This window comes from Arvicanthis niloticus, chromosome 1 (assembly GCF_011762505.2).
Source record: "Arvicanthis niloticus isolate mArvNil1 chromosome 1, mArvNil1.pat.X, whole genome shotgun sequence".
NCBI lineage: Eukaryota > Metazoa > Chordata > Mammalia > Rodentia > Muridae > Arvicanthis > Arvicanthis niloticus.
The window spans coordinates 143578336-143598825 of NC_047658.1; the positions used below are offsets into that span (position 1 = coordinate 143578336).

At 37.8% G+C, this 20490-nt stretch overlaps 1 protein-coding gene across 2 annotated transcripts in view; it reads left to right on the forward strand.

The window, feature by feature from the left end:
* The window catches only part of Tnks2 (tankyrase 2), a 56708-nt gene that overhangs the window by 32329 nt on the left and 3889 nt on the right, over positions 1 to 20490 (forward strand). Inside the window, exons 14-25 of one of the 2 annotated variants that reach the window (XM_034498795.2) lie at positions 3754 to 3899; positions 4533 to 4698; positions 5725 to 5944; positions 7138 to 7247; positions 8189 to 8377; positions 11104 to 11356; positions 12301 to 12383; positions 13739 to 13859; positions 16303 to 16400; positions 17516 to 17590; positions 18983 to 19088; positions 20159 to 20345. In XM_034498795.2, coding sequence (XP_034354686.1) covers positions 3754 to 3899; positions 4533 to 4698; positions 5725 to 5944; positions 7138 to 7247; positions 8189 to 8377; positions 11104 to 11356; positions 12301 to 12383; positions 13739 to 13859; positions 16303 to 16400; positions 17516 to 17590; positions 18983 to 19088; positions 20159 to 20345 — 1754 coding nt within the window. The remainder of the gene's footprint in view (positions 1 to 3753; positions 3900 to 4532; positions 4699 to 5724; positions 5945 to 7137; positions 7248 to 8188; positions 8378 to 11103; positions 11357 to 12300; positions 12384 to 13738; positions 13860 to 16302; positions 16401 to 17515; positions 17591 to 18982; positions 19089 to 20158; positions 20346 to 20490) is intronic. The other variant, XM_034498803.2, reaches the window with a different exon arrangement.

A 20490-nucleotide genomic window follows, 5' to 3' on the forward strand; every position in this document is an offset into this window, starting at 1 on the left:
AAAGGATAAAAATACCAATTCCTCTACAGTAAGAAATAAACACCAATGAGGGGGGCATTAGTTTATATGGGGGAATATTTCATATACATTTTAGAAGATAAGCACATTCATAAATTTAATGTTCTTTGTGTAGTATCAAATGCAATTGTCTTAAAGAACTCCCTTGTCCCTATAACAGGAGAATGAGGAGCTGGAGAAAACATTCAGAATTTAGAAGCACTAAAGCCCTTGGAGAGGCCCTTTGTTCAGTTCCTAGCAACCACATGGTGGCTTATAATCAGCCTTACCATAACTCTGGTTCCAGGGATGCAACACGCTCTTCTGACCTTCATGGGCATTGGGCACACAGGGTGTGGAGCACAGACATACACATAAAATAACCTTTTTTTGTTGTTAATAAAGACATTTTAAGGAGAAATATGTACTAGTCATATTAGTATACACCTATTTTCCAAATACTAAGGAGGCCGAGACAGGAGGTTTAAGAGTTAAAAAGACAGCCTGAGCTATCTAGGAAGATCCTGTCTAAAAGCAATACCAGGAGAAAAAAGAAAGTGTGTTGTGTTGCTCTCTACTACTGTTTATATTTGACACACAAACAAAAGGAGCCAAGTACCCTTCTGTGCACAGGCTCCTTCTGACTCACTCATTCCACCACCCATCTGCCTGTGGAGCAGTTGTTTGTACTGTGTGAGCACAGTGTTGGTGCTGCTCAGAGCAAGCGGTCATGCCCAGCTGGGCTGGAAATTTCTTTTCTCCCACAGAACATCCAGTTTCTTGTCTGTCCCATCCCAGCAGCAGTCTCCCCAGAGCCACCTTCCCTCAGATACTGTTTAGACTTGTGCTGTACACACATTGGTGTCTTACTGCTAGTACTGTGTGTTCATGTTCTGTACAGAAATGTCTGTCTAGGGAAATAACCCAAAAGCCTGATGTTTTGAAAGAGCAAGACTAAAATTCAAGTAATATAAACCAGAATTTGATTTATCTATTTCATGAACTAAATAATCTTTAATGCTGCATTAAATGTTTCAGTTTTTAAAATTAGCAGGGGAGAAAGCCTTTTTTTTTTTTTTTCCTCTTTAAAGACTTTTCAAAACTAGACTACTCTAAATTTGAGAGAGCACTTGTATGTACTAAGTTTTATATTGTGTGGTAGAATGGCTATTTGAAATAATTTTGTTGAATTTCTACTTAGTAGATTTTCTATAGGTTTATATAGATTTCTTTTTTAATATCTTTCCTAAAAGATATTAAAAAGCTTGTCTAGATATATAAGCTAGACAAGCCTTTAATCCCAGCACTCTGGGGCGTGAATGAGTTTAAGGCCATCCTGGTCCACATAATTGGTCTGTCAGCATTACACAATGAGACTCTGTCTCAACAATGATAAAAAAGACTTAAAATACTGGACTCATTCTAGAGCTCTGAAAGTTTATTCACTGACATTTTAAATGGGTTCAGTGTTGCGAGGATCATGCTGTGCTTTCTCTCCTTCAAGCTTTACAGAGGTTCCAGTGACCATCCTCAGGTTTCCAAGCTTACACCTGTACCAGCTGAGCCATCTTGCCAGCCCTGAATTTATTTATTGAAATTTCTTCTTAGGAGTACACGTGATACTCACATGCAAATAACACAGATATCACATGTAACAAGGCTTTCTGATTTTGTTTTTCATGAGTCAAGTGATTTGTGTGGTATAAAATTAGAGGCATTGATTTTAAACTAGATGATTTTGTTTGTTTGGTTTTGGTTTTTCGAGACAGGGTTTCTCTGTGTAGCCCTGGCTGTCCTGGAACTCACTCTGTAGACCAGGCTGGCCTCGAACTCAGAAATTCGCCTGCCTCTGCCTCCCAAGTGCTGGGATTAAAGGTGTGCGCCACTACTGCCCGGCTTAAACTAGATGATTTTATGTGTGTGAGAGTAAAGAGACTGGTGAATTGTAAATGTTCATTTACTTACAGAACATAATGTATTTAACAAGCATAAGACTAAATGTTAACAGTAGTGGTGGCTTCTCCATAGCATTTGGGGGGCTGAGTGGAAGATCGTTAGTTTGAGACCAGCTTTGTTTCCCCTTTTGTTGTTTTAGGTGGTGGTTCTGGTTTTACTTTAAGTGTTGTTTGTTTGTTTTGAAAAGTATGAACTTTGTTTTCAAAGTTATTCCTCTGAGAAGGAGCCTAGAAGAAGACATAAATTTAAAATACAAATTGGACTCAGAAAACAAAATGATGCCATTGTATTAAGGAAGACATCCATTACCTTATTTTCTGGATACCTATAATACCTCACAAACACAACTTAAGAAAGGAGGGTTTATTTCAGCTTACAGTTTAGTTCAGCATGACAGCAGGAGCCTGAGATAGCTTCTCACATTACATCTGCAGTCAGGAAGCAGAGACCAAAGAATGTGGATTTTTAGTTCATTTTTCTCTTTTTATTCAATCTAGGATTCATTAGCCCATAGAATGGTATCATGCACAGTTAAAGTGGGTCTAATTACCTTGATTAACATAGTCTAAATAATTCCCCCAGAGGCATGCCAAAGGTTTGTCTCCTAGGTGATGTTAACTCATGCAACCTGACTGTATTAAGTGGACAAAGTAAAGTGAAGGGTATTAAAATGATCTTTAGTAACTAACCACATAGGCCAACAGCTGGTTCACAGTGAGAACACTCAGACCCACTAAAACATTGCTTTGGAACCGGAACCTCATTCATCAAACCTAGCAAATGTGTTTTATAGACTCAAGGGCTTTGCCAGTTCAGTGGTTCCCTTTGGGATAAACCTACTAGTGGGGCTTACTGAACTTACCTGGTTTTTATTTTGTTTTGTTTTTATGTTGATATTCTTTTGACTCTTTAAGCATTGTGGTCTGTTAACTATATTCTCACAAATCCTTTGCATAATTCTCAAGAATATTTGGGGTATTACTTTTGATTGAGCTAGACTTACTCATCTGAACCAAAGAACACAGCAAAATAATTTTCGTGACTATTTCCTTAGTTCTTCAAGATCACATATAAGCAGAAATATTTCCTTTGTTCACTATCTATAGTGCAGCATGAGTCATTGACTTAGATGTGGTCCCTTGACCACTAAGTCACCTAGAAACTTGGTGGGGTGCAAATTTACAACCCCAAACACAGACTTAACAAAATGTGGAGATTAGGCCAGTGTACATCAAAATTGAGACCCACTGGTCTACAGTATTATGACATCTCAAACTTTTAATATGCTTATAGATAGATCTTATTAAAATGTAGATTTGCTGTGAGGTTTTATTTATTTGTTGGAAAGTATTATGGAGTCCAGGCTGGCTTTGAACTCATAACCCTCCTGCCTTCATCTTCCAATGCTGGAATAACAGGTATATACTACCACACCTGGCTTAGGATGCAGATTCCGACTATAGATGTGGATATGGGACTCTGAATTTTTCTTTTCTGTGCTGCTGAGATCTAATGTGCTACTACCACCTGTGTTTACCACCAAATGGAAGTTACAGTTAGTCTTTGAAGCTAGGTTATCAGGGTGTAAGTAGTAAAGTTTACTACCTTTCAAAAAAAAGTAGAAAATGTAATCATACATGAGAGGACCAGAAGAAATCTCAGTAAATGAAAAGCTGGACTAAGAATAGTTTCTGAAATACTTATTTAATAAGAAAATAAGGCAGACATTTAAATTTTCTGTTAAATTATGTTAAAACAAAACATGAGAAATGAATGTGTATGCTGTGTTCAATCCTACAGAAACTCTGTACTGTTCAGAGTGTCAACTGCAGAGACATTGAAGGACGCCAGTCAACACCACTTCATTTTGCAGCTGGGTACAACAGAGTGTCTGTGGTAGAGTATCTGCTGCAGCATGGAGCTGATGTGCATGCTAAAGACAAAGGGTGAGGAACACCTGCCATGTGTCTCTACCATACCTTTATTGGACCTTTTTGGCAAAGTACAAGAAAACTTTTATGATAAATTGTAAAACTACTTCATTTTTTTAACATATAATTTATTTTCTAAAATTGGGTCAATGATAACTTATTAACTTCAGTTAATAGTTTATGCTGAACATGGTGGTACACACCTAAACTCCAAGCACTGAGGAAGTTTGAGACTGGTATTGGCTCAGTATGAGACCCTTTCTTTTAAAAAACAACAACAAAAAAACATGCAGATGGTTCAAATTTACATTAAAATTAACTTGTATTATGTCTTGTTATTTTATATTTGCCATGGGAAATTCATTTTTGTGACTTTCATACTGAAAGTTTTCATTGTTCATTGAGGTTATGCTAAATTTTTTGTTCATTTTGAAATTACTTTTTAAAAAATACACAATACTATATGTGAATGTTTATCATTTTCTCTGTGTTTAAGACATTTTGACCACCCCACCCCCCAAAAAGTCTTCTGCTTTCCGTAGACTTAAGCTTTACAGAGTATGACCAGAATACTCTCACCTAGTTCAAGAAATAAATGTCTTTGGTTAGTCTAACTACTGAAATTAATCCACTTGCCTAACTTTTCAGAGGTCTTGTCCCTTTGCACAATGCATGCTCCTATGGACACTATGAAGTTGCAGAGCTTCTTGTCAAGCATGGAGCAGTAGTTAATGTGGCTGATTTGTGGAAGTTCACACCTTTACATGAAGCTGCGGCAAAAGGAAAATATGAAATATGCAAACTTCTGCTCCAGGTAAGCTTAAGTACTTGCTATGAACAGTGCAGTTGCCTAAAATCCTCAGATTGTCTTTCAGATAATACTAATAGGAGTCTTAAACCAATGAAAATAGAAAAAGAAAGTTTTCTAATACTAAAACTAGATTTCAAAATCTAAATTCGAAAAAAGTCATGAACATTTTAATATTTTAATCTACATGTATATTTATCAGCATGGGATTTATTTAATAGCCACCTATCATGTGATAGTTCTAGTTGCTGTTTGGTAATCTGACCTCAAATTACTTGATTCATTATGTGGTTTTTAAGCTCAATTTGTTTAACCTTCTATGAAGTGATGGTGCTGGTCTAATAGATACTGATACTTTGCTGTAAATATTACAGCAAATTACAATATTTGTAGAAAGGAAAAATGCAGCTACATGTGATGGTGTGCACCTTAAAACCTGGGAGGCAGAGTAGGTGAGTGCTGAGTCTGTGAGTTCAAGTCCAGCCTGGCCCACAGAGTGAGTTAGTTTCCAAGAGGCTAGCCAAGGTTGCACAGTTAAGACCCTGTTTTTTAAAAAAGGAAAATTGCAACCTCTCATTGTATGGTAATTCAGTCAACAATGGACATGTTTGTCAGTGGTCACATAAAATTGTAATATGGGGGCTTCAGATGTATCTGAGTTGGTAGAGTGCCTCTTTAACATGCACAGGCCCTGGGATGTATTTCCAGCACCACATAAACCATTGTGTAGGAGGTAGAGCCAGGAAGGTCAATGGGTCAAGGTCATCTTCAACCATAGAGCAAATTTCAGACCAATCTGGGATACATGAGACTGTCAAAGAGAATAATGATTAAATTTAAAATTGTATAGCTATAAACTTTCACTGTAGATTTTGTTCTTAGATATACTTACTTACTAATGGGTTCCTGGTGCCTCTGGTATTTAAGCATTAATAATAATAACAATAGCAATCTTTGCTCTCACTATTTTCTCATTGACAAAACACTAAGTACTTCCTACCATCCCTCTTCCCCCTCTTTTCTCATGCCTAGCATGGTGCGGATCCTACAAAGAAAAACAGAGATGGTAATACTCCTTTGGATCTCGTTAAAGATGGAGATACAGATATTCAAGATCTACTTAGAGGTGATGCAGCTTTGCTAGATGCTGCCAAGAAGGGTTGTTTAGCCAGAGTAAAGAAATTGTCTTCACCTGATAATGTAAATTGCCGTGATACCCAAGGTCGACATTCTACACCTTTACATTTGGCAGGTAAATTCGGGAAACTAGATTTAAGAAGATGACATCTAAGATTACTTTAATTTTTATTTTATTTACTTTTTTGGTGGGGCTTGGTATGGTGTCTATGGTCAGAGAACAGCTTGCTAGAGTTATGTGGGTTCCAGGGGTTAGATTCAGGTTGTCAGGCTTGGCAGCAGGCACATTTACATGCTGAGACATTTTAGCAGGCCTATAATTTATTTTTATTCTTGTTTAAAATATTTCCTCTAAGTGAATTTAAAAGATGCAAGTCAAATTATCTGTCAAAGCTGTCATTCTATCCTAGTATGTATGTTCGCGCATTAAGCCATTAGCTGAATTTCACTTCCTGCAGTACTGATTATTTCAGTAAGAACAGCTGTGTGTATCGCACGCCTTTGATCCCAGGCTAGGAAAAAAAAAATTTTACTAGAAGCTGCACAGAGAAAACTTGCCTCAAAAACAAACAAACAAAGTGAAGAGCAATAGGGCAAACACTGTATTTACCTTTCACTTCCATGACTTACCCATATATATACACACACAAATCCTTCAGAGGGATGACATGCATTAAAATTAGCATGATAAAACTTTTAAAACCATTATCATTTTTATATTAGAGAATTACAAACTTTCTATCTAATTATGTATCTAGAGACAATTTGTCATAAGAGAGCTTGCTGAGCTGACTGACAGGTAATAGATTGTGTCATGCTTTCAAAGTAGTAAGCTTATTCTTTGATTTTTAGTTAGCAGTGCTGAACTTACTCTACTGACCTGCAGAGAGGGAGCAAGATCTCCTAAGCTTGTCTCTACAGCCTCCTGAGAAAGGATGCTTCCTGATTGCACATAGATGATTGGGTGCCTGTGGTTTTTTACCCTTGGATCATACACTTGAGTTTAGCATGTTATATGTAACAACCATAAAGACAAGGCCTTTAGTAGGAAAATTTTAAATGGAAAAATAGGCAAATCTTTCTGTAACTTGGTAGGTCTCCAGAACCAATGGCTAACAACAACAGAAGCTTCTAATAGTTTAGTCCAATGGAAGATTTTTTTCCAGAATGTAAAATACTAATAATGAGATTTACACAAAATGTATTAATATCTATTTATAAATATTTAGATATATGGGTGGTATGTGATTTTTTTTTTTCCTACATTTACAAGTGAAAATGATGTTGTTTTTTTTTCCCCTGAATTAGCTGGTTACAATAATTTGGAAGTTGCTGAGTATTTGTTACAACATGGAGCTGATGTGAATGCCCAGGACAAAGGAGGACTCATTCCTTTACATAATGCAGCATCATATGGAGTAAGTTCTGGGTTATCTTGAAAAACCTAAATGGTTTTCAAAGTGGGTGTCACACGGTTCACATGGAATTTGGTGTGGCTCCTTGTTTCACAAAGAAATAAGACATTATACAACATAGATGTTTTAATTATTAATCTGTATAAGCATGGCCTGTGACATGGCAGTCTATCTCTGTCTTCCACTGGAGTATACTTGGCACCTGGCTCTTATTTGATGAAATACTGGGCTGTGTGTCTGTGTGTGTCTGTGTGTGTTTGTCAGAAAACCCATAGGTTTCATAAGAATCTTTAGAGATTCAGATAATTTTTTTTTACTGATTCCCAGCAACCCTGAGGTTCTGATCAGCACTGGCCATTGTCAGGGGTCTAGTTTGAGTAACTAAGGAAGGCTGCTAGTTTTTGTAAATTGATATTCATCAGTTATACTACAAGAATCAGTTAGAAGTAATGGAGTTGTATACTGAATTAGTTAAAAACCATTGAATGCTGAACTGTAATTTTGAAGCAACTACCCATAAATTACAGTGCTGAGTAGAAATAGCTTTCCTTTTCATTTCCAGAGTACATTTGAAAATAAAAGAGTAGGTACAGAGCCGGGTTTTGTTTTGTTTTCTTTTGTTTGATTGAGACAGGGCCTCTCTACATAGCTCTGGCTGTCCTGGAACTCACTGTGTGTAGTAGACCAGGCTGGCTTTGAACTCAGATATCTGCCTGTCTCTGCCTCCTGAGTGCACACCCAGCTCAGAACCAGTTTCTTTCTTTCTTTCTTTCTTTCTTTTTTTTTTAAATTGGATATTTTATTTACATTTCAGATGTTTTCCCCATTTCCCCCCAACCCAGGAATCCCAATTCCATCTCCCCTCCTCCTGTCAGAACCAGTTTCTTAAGAAGTAAAGTTTCATAAACTACTTCCTCCTGTAACAGTAGTGTTTTCTTTTACAGCATGTAGACGTAGCAGCTTTACTGATAAAGTACAATGCGTGTGTCAATGCCACGGACAAGTGGGCTTTCACACCGCTACACGAAGCAGCCCAAAAGGGACGGACACAGCTTTGTGCTTTATTGTTGGCCCATGGAGCTGATCCTACTCTTAAAAACCAAGAAGGACAAACACCTTTAGATTTAGTTTCAGTAAGTGATGGGCTCTTTGAAAAATTAGAAAGTTCACATGACATGTATAAAATGTCTGCATAGTGAATATGGTTTTAGCCCAAATTTAAATTTAGGAATTGTTTGTTATTGTGATATGTAGATAATAGAGTTATTAATCAGTTTTGTATTCTAAATAATACTTTGGGTATCTGAAAACAAACAGCAGTTGGGAAACAACAGGCCCAGATCCTCTGTAAATGCTGTTCCAATGCATGACATTCTAGACTGAAGGTCTTAACCAACTTCCTCGGTTAAGGGCATTGCCTTCAAGGTATAGTCTCAAATCCTCTTTCCTAACGCACTGCTTCTTCCCACTGGCTATTGCTTACCCTATAAGAGCTGTCCGTGGGAGCCTGCTAGATGGTTCAGTTGGCAAAGGCGCTTGCTGCTAAGCCTAACAGGCCTGAGTTCAATTTCTGGACCCACCTGATAGAAGAAAGAGCTGCCTTCCATAAGTTGTCTTCTGACCTCTACACATGCATCTTGGCACACATAAAGCTATACACATTACATGTACACAAAATAAATAAAATTAATGCATAAAAGGTTTTTAAGGTTTGTAAAATAAGCTATAGGTGTTTCTTTTTTCATGGCTGCTTATAACAGAGCCTCCTTTGTAGTTCCCAAATCTGTCAATCACTGGAATAGGAGTGCTTTCTTGCCTCTGCCACTTAGGTCATTAACCAGAGCAGTAAAGTGAAAGGAAGCAAAGTTTTGTCCTCCCTGGGTCTTTGAGACAAGATCTCATTATGAAGTCCTGGCTGGCCTGGAACTTGTTGTTTATACGGCTGGCCTGGAGTCTCATACCTATCCCCCCCCCTTTTTTTTTTTTTAATGTGTGTGTGTGTGTGTGTGTGTGTGTGTGTGTACCACTTGCATGCTGGTACCAGCAGAGGCCAAGAGTGTCACATACTCTGTAACTGGAGTTACAGTTACAGAAGGTTGTAAACCAGTTGATGTTCTTCTTGGAAACTAAATCTGAGTCCTCTGGAAGAAAAGCATTTATTCTTAACTGCTGACCCATCTCCAGCAGTTGGCATGCATCTCTTGCCTACCTCCTGAGTGTGCTGGGATGACAGTCACGTGCCACCACACCCTGCCAGAAACATTTTGAGTTAGAAAAGATAGCGTGTTCTATGGAGAGAGATTACTTTATTCCAACCAATTGGAGTAATGAAACTGATTTTGTCTGCATTCAGATGTAAAGCGATGTTTCCAGGCAGACTAACCATATCATATTTGCATGGGGGTTTCTTGGAAATGTCTCTTTGGTTCCAGGCTGGTTTAGAAGTAAGCATATAGATTTATTCCTCCCAAAACATTGATTCATTCAATAGAATTAGTGTCAAGGAAGATAGAAAGCTGTAGACAATATGCACAGAGCCTGAGGAGATGAACCACTGAGTAAAGCACTTGTTGCACAAGCATGAGAACTCAAAAGTGAGGATCCACACCTAAGCCTTCTTTAACCTCCACATGCACTGATTTGCACACTCATACACATATACAAATCATATTATATATATGAGATATATACGTATACCTATATATATACCTATATATGTATATATATCATATATACCCACAGAATAAAATTTTCAAGAAGGTTTTGAGAGAGTGAAAGCACGCATGAGCTTCAGAGTGAAATGAGTGTGACCTGCTCCAACCTCCACCACTTCAAGTTACAGTCTTTCTAGTTGCCTAGCCTCTAAAGTTTAGAAGTAACATCTACAAGAGATTAATTAGAGAAGCAAGCATTGTAATAATATCTAAAGCCTTTAAATAGCTTCACATATCAAAATGTACCCAATAAATGGTCTTTTAAATATGTCAACAAATACTATACACAAACCATAGGGTCAAAAGATAAGGAGAAAGAGAAAGATAAGGGGGTAGATACTAAATGAATAACCCAGAAACATCTCTGTTAGTGATTACTTAGCTTCTTTTTAACATTATTTTTTATTAGAGAGAGGAGATTGGAATGTGTTTCAGTGTTCCTATAAAAGTCAAGGGTAACTGTGGGAGGTCTGGTCTCTACACCTTGTAGGTACCAGGGATTAAACTCAGGCCGTCGGGCAGTCCCTTTCCACTGAGACATCTCTCCAGCCCATTACTTAGTTTCTTATTTGAGCATTGTAAATAATTGCATGTCATTAGTAAAGTGGATATAACACTGAATATAGAGGCTTTTTCATCCTAACAGTTTGACTAAAATTATCTTTAAAAAACAAAACAAAAAAACAGGATTTTCTTGGTTTTGAGTAATAAATCACTGTTTTCTAAAAAAATACAAATGGGTCTGTTTGCTAAAGTTCTGTATAGATTGAATTGCTAATGTCAGAGTTAATTATAATAGGGTTGATTTTTTAGATAGTAGTTCTGTAATTTCAGTGCATTTCAGTTGTGATCTCAGAATTGGCATTTTGTTCCTCACACTTGGCAACATTCGCCAGTTTCTTTGTTTAATGGTAATCTAGAAAGGGTGTTCTGAATTGTGTTTTATATTTAGTGACAATTTAGCTAGCTGGGTATCAGCCTATTTGTTTCACGTTTAAGATTTTCTAGTATTTCTCAGTGTTGAATGGTAATAGACTTGGTGTGAATTTGCTAGGTTTTATCCTATTTTTATTGCATCTTATCAGGCATAGAAGAATTATAAACCATGTTTATGACAGATTTCATCTCCTTGTACTGTATCCTAGGCAGATGATGTCAGCGCTCTCTTGACAGCAGCCATGCCACCCTCTGCTCTGCCTACGTGCTATAAACCTCAAGTGCTCAGTGGTGTAAGGAGCCCCGGAGCCACTGCAGATGCTCTGTCCTCAGGTCCATCCAGTCCATCCAGCCTTTCTGCAGCCAGCAGTCTTGACAACTTATCTGGGAGTTTTTCTGAACTGTCTTCAGTAGTTAGTTCAAGTACAACAGAAGGTGCTGCCAGTTTGGAGAGAAAAGAGGGTGAGTTTTTATAAATAACTGTAACTCACATTGTAGCTCATGTTTGTCATAGTGGTAGGAAATTGTCCTTTAACTCTTAAATACAACTCTTTATATGAAATAAGTTAAAATAGCCTGGGAATAGTCACCTTTTATTTTCATCTATTAATAATATAAATGGAATTCCTACAGAAACGCCTTTCAAATCACAAACTCATGAATGTGGTGCTGATATTTATTTATTTATTTATTTATTTATTTATTGTTTGCTATTTTGTGTGCGTGCACATGCATATATCCAAACTTGTACTGTGCCATGTATGTGGAAATTAGATGACAACTCTGTGTCAAAGGTTCTTCATTTGTTTTCTCTTTGGGTTTGTTTGTTTGTTTGTTTTTTTGTTTTTGTTTTTGTTTTTTTTGAGACAGTTTATCCCTGACTGTCCTGGAAATCGCTCTGTCCTTCCTTCCCAGTGACTGAACTCAGGTTGTCAGCATTGCATAGCAAGTGCCTTACCCACTGAGCTATCTTACCAGCCCTGACCCATTCTAGACGTCAGCCTTTACCTGCCACATTCTTTGTACTCCATACAACATCGTAAAACCTTTTTCATCAGTTTAAAGACTTGGTCTTGAAAGACTCATTTTTTTAAAGATGAAGCGAAAAGTAAATTTTTAGATGAAAACAAAACAAGAAATGTTTAAACTTGAGAAAGCCCACAGCCAGTTAACTGTTTAAGCTGAGCATGAGAGCACACGCCTGTACAGTGGATGTCTGAATTTGAGGCCGGAATGGCAAGCATCAAGTTCCAGGCTAGCCTGGGCTGCACAGCTCGTAGGACTCTTGCTAGTTTTAGTATTACGTAAATGGCTGTGAGTACTCTTGCTGTGCTGTAGCACCGTGGGTCTTTTATATTTACAGTGTCATTGTACAATACTCTGATGTGAAATTTTATTCCTCCCAGATTCAGGAATAGATTTCAGTATAACTCAGTTCATAAGGAACCTTGGACTTGAGCATTTAATGGATATATTTGAGCGAGAACAGGTGAGTAGGTAATTCGATTGTTTAGTTTAGTGTTTAATAGAAAAATCTAGAAAATGCTTAAAATTAATTAAACCTTCTAAGCTATTGGGAAATTTTTTTGAAGGGTGTCTGTTATGTTTAGTGCTGGGCACTGAACCCTGGGCTTCCTGGATGCTGTGTGTACAGTGTAATAGTGTTCTGTCTACTATAGCTCTGAGAGTTAAGAGACTGGAAATCAGTCACTTCCTCATATGGCTTGACCTTGGAGTCTTGCTAATAAGCACATTATGTAAAAATTGACCAATGTGTAGAAATAGAGCATCCTCCTTAATAACATAGTTCCTGATTCAGTCCTTTGCTACCTACTATGGACAAGAAGGGAAATGTGCCAGCCATATATTTGAGCTTTTCTGAGTAGCCCCAGTTTAAAGTATTCTGTCAGAATACATGTATTTATTCATCCTAAAATTTTGTTAATGTGTATAAGTGTTTGCCTGCATGAATGTGTGCCACATGCATGCCTGGTGCTGTGTAGGTCAGAAGAGGCTCTCAGATTCCTGGGAACTAGGGTTATGAATGGTTGAAAGCCACCATGTGGGTACTGGAAACCAAACCCCAATCCTCTGACAGAGCAGTGTTCTTAACTCTCTCACTGGCCCCTACAGTATTTACGTTGTTGCCATTGCTGTCTTCATTGTTCACAGAAAATGAGTTCTGTAAACTTGAACCTGCATAACCTGCAATCTAGTTAGGGAGGTAGGAGAGAAACACGAGACATTTCCGTCTTACAAAGATTCTAGTAAAGCTAAAGAAGGAAAAGTTGACTCTTAACTGGACACTATTAGGAATGGCTTTATAGAAGCTGTATAAATGAAACAGGATTAATTATTTCAATTTCATGATGGTAAAATAATTGAGGTAAGAGTTTGAACAGTGATGCAGAGGTTCTGGAGGAACCATGCAAGACACTGTGTAAGGATTAGATGTGGAACGATGAAAAGTACAGTAGAAAGATGAGTTTGAAAGGACATTTATGACCCAACTTATTTTATTCCAACTTTTTTAGTTTAATGACTTGTTTTCTATAAAGGTTATTTAAAATAATGTGAAATGAGGCTGTTGAGGTAGCATGGGATTTGATTCCCAGAACCCACATGGTGGGTAACAACTGTCTTCTAATAATGTCATTGGGGTGGGGGTTGTGATGCCCTTTTTTGGCCAAAGGGTATAGCGTGCACAGACAGACAAACTTTCATATAATAAAATATATCTTAAAAGAAAATAATGTGAAATAAACATGAATATTTTGAGGCTATCAATATATGAATATCTACCAAATGAGTAAGCATCCTGAATAGTTCATCTTCTTTTGTAAGATTACCTTGGATGTACTAGTTGAGATGGGCCACAAGGAGCTGAAAGAGATTGGAATCAATGCTTATGGACATCGGCACAAGCTAATTAAAGGGGTTGAAAGACTGATCTCTGGACAACAAGGTACTTCATTTTAATAACTGGTTGAGTTTGTTTATATAAGGGCAACCCTCAGTATAATACTTTAGAAGTCTATGAAAAGTTTCTTTAATGGGAAACGTACTAGTAGGGTTGCTAATACTTAAAACTTCCTGATGAAAGTATTCTGATTTTTTTTTTTTTTTTTTTTTTTTTTTTTTTTTTTTTTTTTTTTTTTGGTTTTTGGTTTTTGGTTTTCGAGACAGGGTTTCTCTGTGTAGCCCTGGCTGTCCTGGAACTCACTCTGTAGACCAGGCTGGCCTTGTACTCAGAAATCCGCCTGCCTCTGCCTCCCAAGTGCTGGGATTAAAGGCGTGCACCACCACTGCCTGGCAAGTATTCTGATTTTAAAAGATCTGGGCCATAGGTGTCTCTTTCTCATATTCACATGCTAGGAATGATTAAGTGACAGTCCACAAGATAAAGTAATGTTTTCCAAAGCTAAATTTACAACAGCCTGGGCAAAAGTCCTAAAAAAGAATAATATTTTATAACACTTAGCTAAAGGAAAATGCAAATTACATTCACGTAACAGATGTTAGCACTTGTGTGTACTAAAGTTAGGTAAAAATTGTGAATTACTTGAGTCAACTCACGTTTTACCTTTATTATTAAACAGGAATGGTGATTTGCTGAAATGCTGATACAGCACTCATAGGGGTGTGAGCTAGTGCAGCCACTGTGCACATCAGTAAAGCTAAAGACCATTATGATTGACCATGACCACCACTGGGTATATAATTAAAGAAACCCAAACCGAGACACAACAGAGAGCTGCATCCATATTTATAGCTACACAATTCACAAGAACTAGGAAATGGGCCAGCTTATATGTTCATTAACAGGTGAATAGACAAAATGTGTACATACATACATATACATGCAAACAATGGAATTCTAGTCAGCTATAGTAAATGAAATTATGACATTTGCAGAAAATAGGTCACACTGAAGGTTATTAACTTAAAATAAGCCAGACACAGTTAAATACCATTTGTTTTCTCATGTGGAGCACAGATTTAAATCTGTGTGTGTGGCATGGAAGTAGGAAAAGGATGATGGGAAGGGGGAGGAACAAGAGGGGTAGTGGAAAATGTGTTACATAAAATTAGAAAGGAAGTGGGCAATAGTGGTGCACACCTTTAATCCCAGCACTTGGGAAGCAGAGGCAGGCACATCTCTTGAGTTCAACAACAGCCAGGACTACACAGAGAAACTCCATCTTGAAAAACTAACACCCCACACTCACCTGCAAAAAAGAAAAAGAAAGAAGGGGGAAAACAAAACAGAAAGTGAGACTGGAAGAAGGAAAGAGCAGCAGGAGGAGGGACAGGAAAGGAGTGAGGTGAGGAAAGGAATGTGTGACAGTGCATGCTTATGAAGGTCTGGGATAGAACCTGTCACTTGGTTTGCCAATCTAAAGAGGAATAATCTTTTTTAATATCTTAAAATAGGAGGTATGCAAGTGGAGTTGAAAAAAATTCTATTTGTATAATGAAGAGTTTTCAGGGTGTGGGGGATATATGTATGGCCAAGAATAGGGCTCAAAATTGTTGTTTTGTATGTATGAGTGAGCACCACCATCTGCATTCAATACTGGAGAAAGTCAGATGAGAGTGTCAGATACTTTGGAACAATAGAAGACCTTGGTTAGGGTCCCTGTACCCATGGCAGTTTCAGAATGTCCTTTTCTGGCCTCTGAAGGGATTCACATGTTGTACACACAAACATGCAAACAAAAATACACATAAAATGAATCTTGGGCTGGAGAGATGGCTCAGTGGTTAAGAGCACTGACTGCTCTTCCAAAGGTCCTGAGTTCAATTCCCAGCAACCACATGGTGGCTCACAACCATTGTAATAGATCTGATGCCCTCTTCTGATGTGTCTGAGGACAGCTATATTGTACTCATAAGTAAATAGATAAATATGTTATTGTTTTTGTTTTGGGGGGGTTCTTAAAGAATCTTAAAAATTAGTGTACAGAGGGCAAATGGTTTCGTGTGTACAAGTACTTGTTGCACACTGATGAGAACCAGAGTTCATATATCAGAACCCTTATAACAGTAAAAAGCTAGATGATTGCCTCTAACGCAACTCTGAGGGAACTGAAGATACCTCTGGCTTCTGTGTACACAGGCACATAGACACACACTAGTAGTCTGAATATCATGGGTTTGATCCTGATAGAGAAAGGGGCATTAATAGGAACAACTGGTACATGTGAAGCCTATATTAGAGTCCTGCGCACTCCTGAGAAACGTGGGTGATGTGTGCCTGGACTGCCTACACTTTTACATTCCTATAAGTCTAAGTCAGGATGAAGCTAAGATTTTGGGGAACTGATAGTATCCAATAGATCATCTGATTATTTTGGCTCGGGGCTGATTTATTGGCAGTGTTTTTACTTGTAAATTTCATTTCATAGGTCTTAATCCATATTTAACTCTAAACAACTCTGGTAGTGGAACAATTCTCATAGATCTGTCTCCTGATGATAAAGAATTTCAGTCTGTGGAAGAAGAGGTATGTTCATCACACTTAAATAAATGGATAAGAAGATGGATCTAACCACCATGTTGTTGGCTCCGCTGCTCTTTCCTAGAATTTTGCAGATCTATTTGGACATGCATTTTGTTTTTTAAAATGTCTTTTCACCACCTTGAAAATTTGAAAGTATTTATAATGCGGCTCTCAGCTGACCTTATTTAGATAATTTATATTGCTGTTTCAGTTCATATTGAACCAGAATTCTGTTGGAAAGAAGGTTGCTGTCATTTGAAAATGTGCTAGTGTTCACTCCCTCTGAAGGCAATTAGAGCATGAGGAATCTCAGGCAGGACTCAACATTTAGATAATACTTGCATGAGAAATTTTATTCCAAAAAAATTCTTCAGTCCACTGAAATCTTTGAAGAGTGCCCTCCCAATCCAGCCCCCCACCCCCTAACCCCCTCTTGAGGTTTTATTGAAACAAAGTCTCCCTATATAGCCATGTCTGTCCCGGAACTCACTATGTAGACCATGTTGGCCTCAAACTCAGAAATCCACCTGCCTCTGCCTTGGTGGTTTTTATTAAAAGTTGTACACCATTACAACCAGCTGTACACTTTACACTTTGATTTATGTACTTATTTGTATGAATTAAACACAGATACAAAATTGAGTAAGACTTAGTTTTTAAACTCATAAGTCCAAGAAAATATGTTGCGTTTGTTAGGCTAATGTTAGCACAATTGAATCCTTGTTTTGCTTTTGTTTTAACATATTTTACACTCTCTTTGTTATTAGTTTATATAATATAACTTCAGCTATAAACATGTTTTAAACTATAAGCTATAAATTTCTCTAGATATACTCATGGTAAACTCAATATTTAGGAGGCAGAGGCAGGTGGATGGATCTTTGAGTTTAGGGTCATCCTGGTCTACAGAGCAAGTTTCAGGACAGCCAGGGCTACACAGAAGAACCCTGCCTCAAAAGAAGAAAAAAGGTAGTAAATTTATAGAATTATGTCCTTTCAAGAAAAATATTAAAACCTATTTTGAATTCTCAGAAATAGTATCAAATGAATTTAACACAACAAAAAATGAGTCAGAAAAGACAAAACTAATGTGTATGTTTTAAATTACTTTCCATCAGATGCAAAGTACTGTTCGAGAGCACAGAGATGGAGGTCACGCAGGCGGCATCTTCAACAGATACAATATTCTCAAGGTAACAAATGACTGAAAGCAGGTTTCCCAAGACTGTTATTTCCACAGCCCAAAGTCTTAAGTAAGATTGATGAGAACATAGTGATGTCTAGCACAGTAGCTTTGTGACGTGGCTTCAGCGACTGTGGAGGGGGAGACTCTCCTCCACAATTTGAATTCTCAAAAACTCTGTTCATTTTGGGGGAAGAATCTCACTGTCTGCACAGGCTAGTCTAGAATCTCTTGCCTCAGCCTTCCTAGGCCATGGGGCTATGAGCAGAGCCGTGGGCCACCATGCCCACCTTTTAAAGATTCATCTATTTTTAGGTTAAACATGTTAGCTCATGCTTTTAATCTCAACACTGGGGAAGCAGAGGTAAGCAGATCTCTGGATTTGGGTACAACCTGGTCTATAGTGCAAGTTCCAGGACAGCCAGGGCTACACAGAGAAACTCAAAAAAAGAAGAAGAAGAAGAAATAAAAATTATTGATAGCATGAAGTGATGCGCTCGCTCTTTAGGTTACTGCACACCAAGTCTTCCCTGTGTGCTGTGGCAGTATCTACTGCCATCTACTCTCAGGCAGCAGGAGTCACTTAAGCAGGGAATGAAGAGGCTGATTCCTAAATTTCTATGTTCAATATGAAAAGAATCCATTTCAGTACAATATTTAGTGATTGTGTGTGTGCACACACGCACTAGAATAGCTTTATTTTTGCTGTATTTTATACATAAAAGTTTGTTTATGCCAGTTATGGTTCTTGATTACATGTGTTACCCATATTTTGAGTCATTTTGTGGAGGTTTTTTGTTTGTTTGAGCCAATACTAAAACCGAAACTCTCATGCATCCTCTTAGGGACCACCAGGGGGCTGTAGCACTTAGCACTAGAAACATCCATTTGGACCATAGTGATATCCAAATGACCAGCTTTCATCTTTAGGTCTTCTCCAGACAAAAGTGGGGATTGGAAGGGAAAGAGAGTAATAGGAAAAGAATGTGTGGTGGGAGATTATTTCAAGTCATGTTTATGGTATTTTGAGTTGGATAGTCAGGAGAACCGGGTGCTGGTGCTCTGTCTCATGCTTCTACAAAATTTAGCATGGCTGAGGTATTTTAGTAATGACTTAATGGTGACTTTTATTTAACTTCCTATTTTAAGTAATTTTAAAATTGAAGTATTTCATGAAACTTTCAAGTATTCATGTCCCTTCTGGCCACATGTAGTCTTTCTCTTTGAAAAAAAAATATTGTTACATGTGTATAAACTCGTCTAGACACAAATTGCATGTGCACAACCACATGTGGAGGTCTAAGGACAACTTATGGGAGTTGATTATCTTTTCAGTCCTGTGGGTTGTTTTGTTGTTTTGGTAAGATAAAAGGTATTATTTAAATTTTCTGTTTTTTTATAGATTCAGAAGGTTTGTAACAAGAAATTGTGGGAAAGATACACACACCGGAGAAAAGAAGTTTCTGAAGAAAACCACAACCATGCGAATGAAAGGATGTTATTTCATGGTAGGTTTTTCACACTGCCCTGTGTAAGAGTATAGCTTTTCTCCTCTTAATAAAGATAACACTTTTGTAACTTTTACATTTGTGTTCATATCCTGTTTCTTTTGTTTTAATATACCTTCAAACGAACATTTTTGTAAATTAAGATTACCTTGTTGGTGGCTAGTGAAATGGCTTAGGCTTGTAAAAGCCTTGCCACATAAACCTGATGGCCTGAGTTCCATCCCCAAAATCTATGATGGAAGGAGAGAAGTAAGTTCTGAAATGGTGGCACACTTCACACTCCCCACACACTTTCTACACGGGCTCAGTGCAGTTTTGGCTAAGCCTCTCTTAGCAAAGACAGCAGAGGGGCAGTATTTGCCCTTGGAATCTTCTATAGCAGATGATGAAAGAGAAGCAGACGAAAAGAAGAGGTACAAGGAAAAGAAGAAGAGGCAGGCTGCTTGGGTACTTCTGACAATGGGGATAAAGCAAGGGTGCAAGACCTGATGTCTTTAGTGCTATATGCAGTGAGCTGTGAAGCCCTTGGTCCTGGGTTTGTATGTATTTGACTCTGAAATGCATTAAGTTTTGTATTAGAATTTCAAAAAATCTATTGTTTTTCTAATTGAGTCTATCCTTTGGCATCTGAACCACCACCCTATTGGAATCATTAATTAACACAAGGAATTCTTAGCTCTAAAAATAGCAAGCTAGGATCTGCAGAGTTGATTTGGGGGTGGGGGGGAGAGCAAGCACTGCTGTGGTATAAGACTGCAGTTAGGTTTCCAACACCCACATTGGGCGGTTCAAACCACCTGTAATTTCTGACTCTGTGGACACCTGCACAGAACACCACACAGAAATACAGAATTACGTAATTTTATTTTAATTAAAAAATGGCAACCAATCAATGGTGGCACATGCCTTTAATCCCATCACTGAGAAGGCAGAGGCAGACAGATCTGTGAGTTCTAGGACAGCCAGGACTACACAGTGAACCCTGTCTAAAAACAATGGCAAGCTAAAATTAACTTCTTAGAACCTTTGGTTTTGTTTTTGAATTGATGTTGCCCATGTTTGTATTTCAGGGTCTCCTTTTGTGAATGCAATTATCCATAAGGGCTTTGATGAAAGGCATGCATACATAGGTGGCATGTTTGGAGCTGGAATTTATTTTGCTGAGAATTCTTCCAAAAGCAATCAATATGTATATGGAATTGGAGGTGGCACTGGATGTCCAATTCACAAAGATAGATCATGTTATATTTGTCACAGGTGAGAGATTGTTTATTACTTGTTTCAGTAATAATTAGATCAGAACTAATTACATATTTGAGAAACATGGAGGGCGAGGCATACCTGACAACTTGAGGGATGCAGATTAAACTTTGTCTCCTCACAAGTTACAATAAAGCTAAAT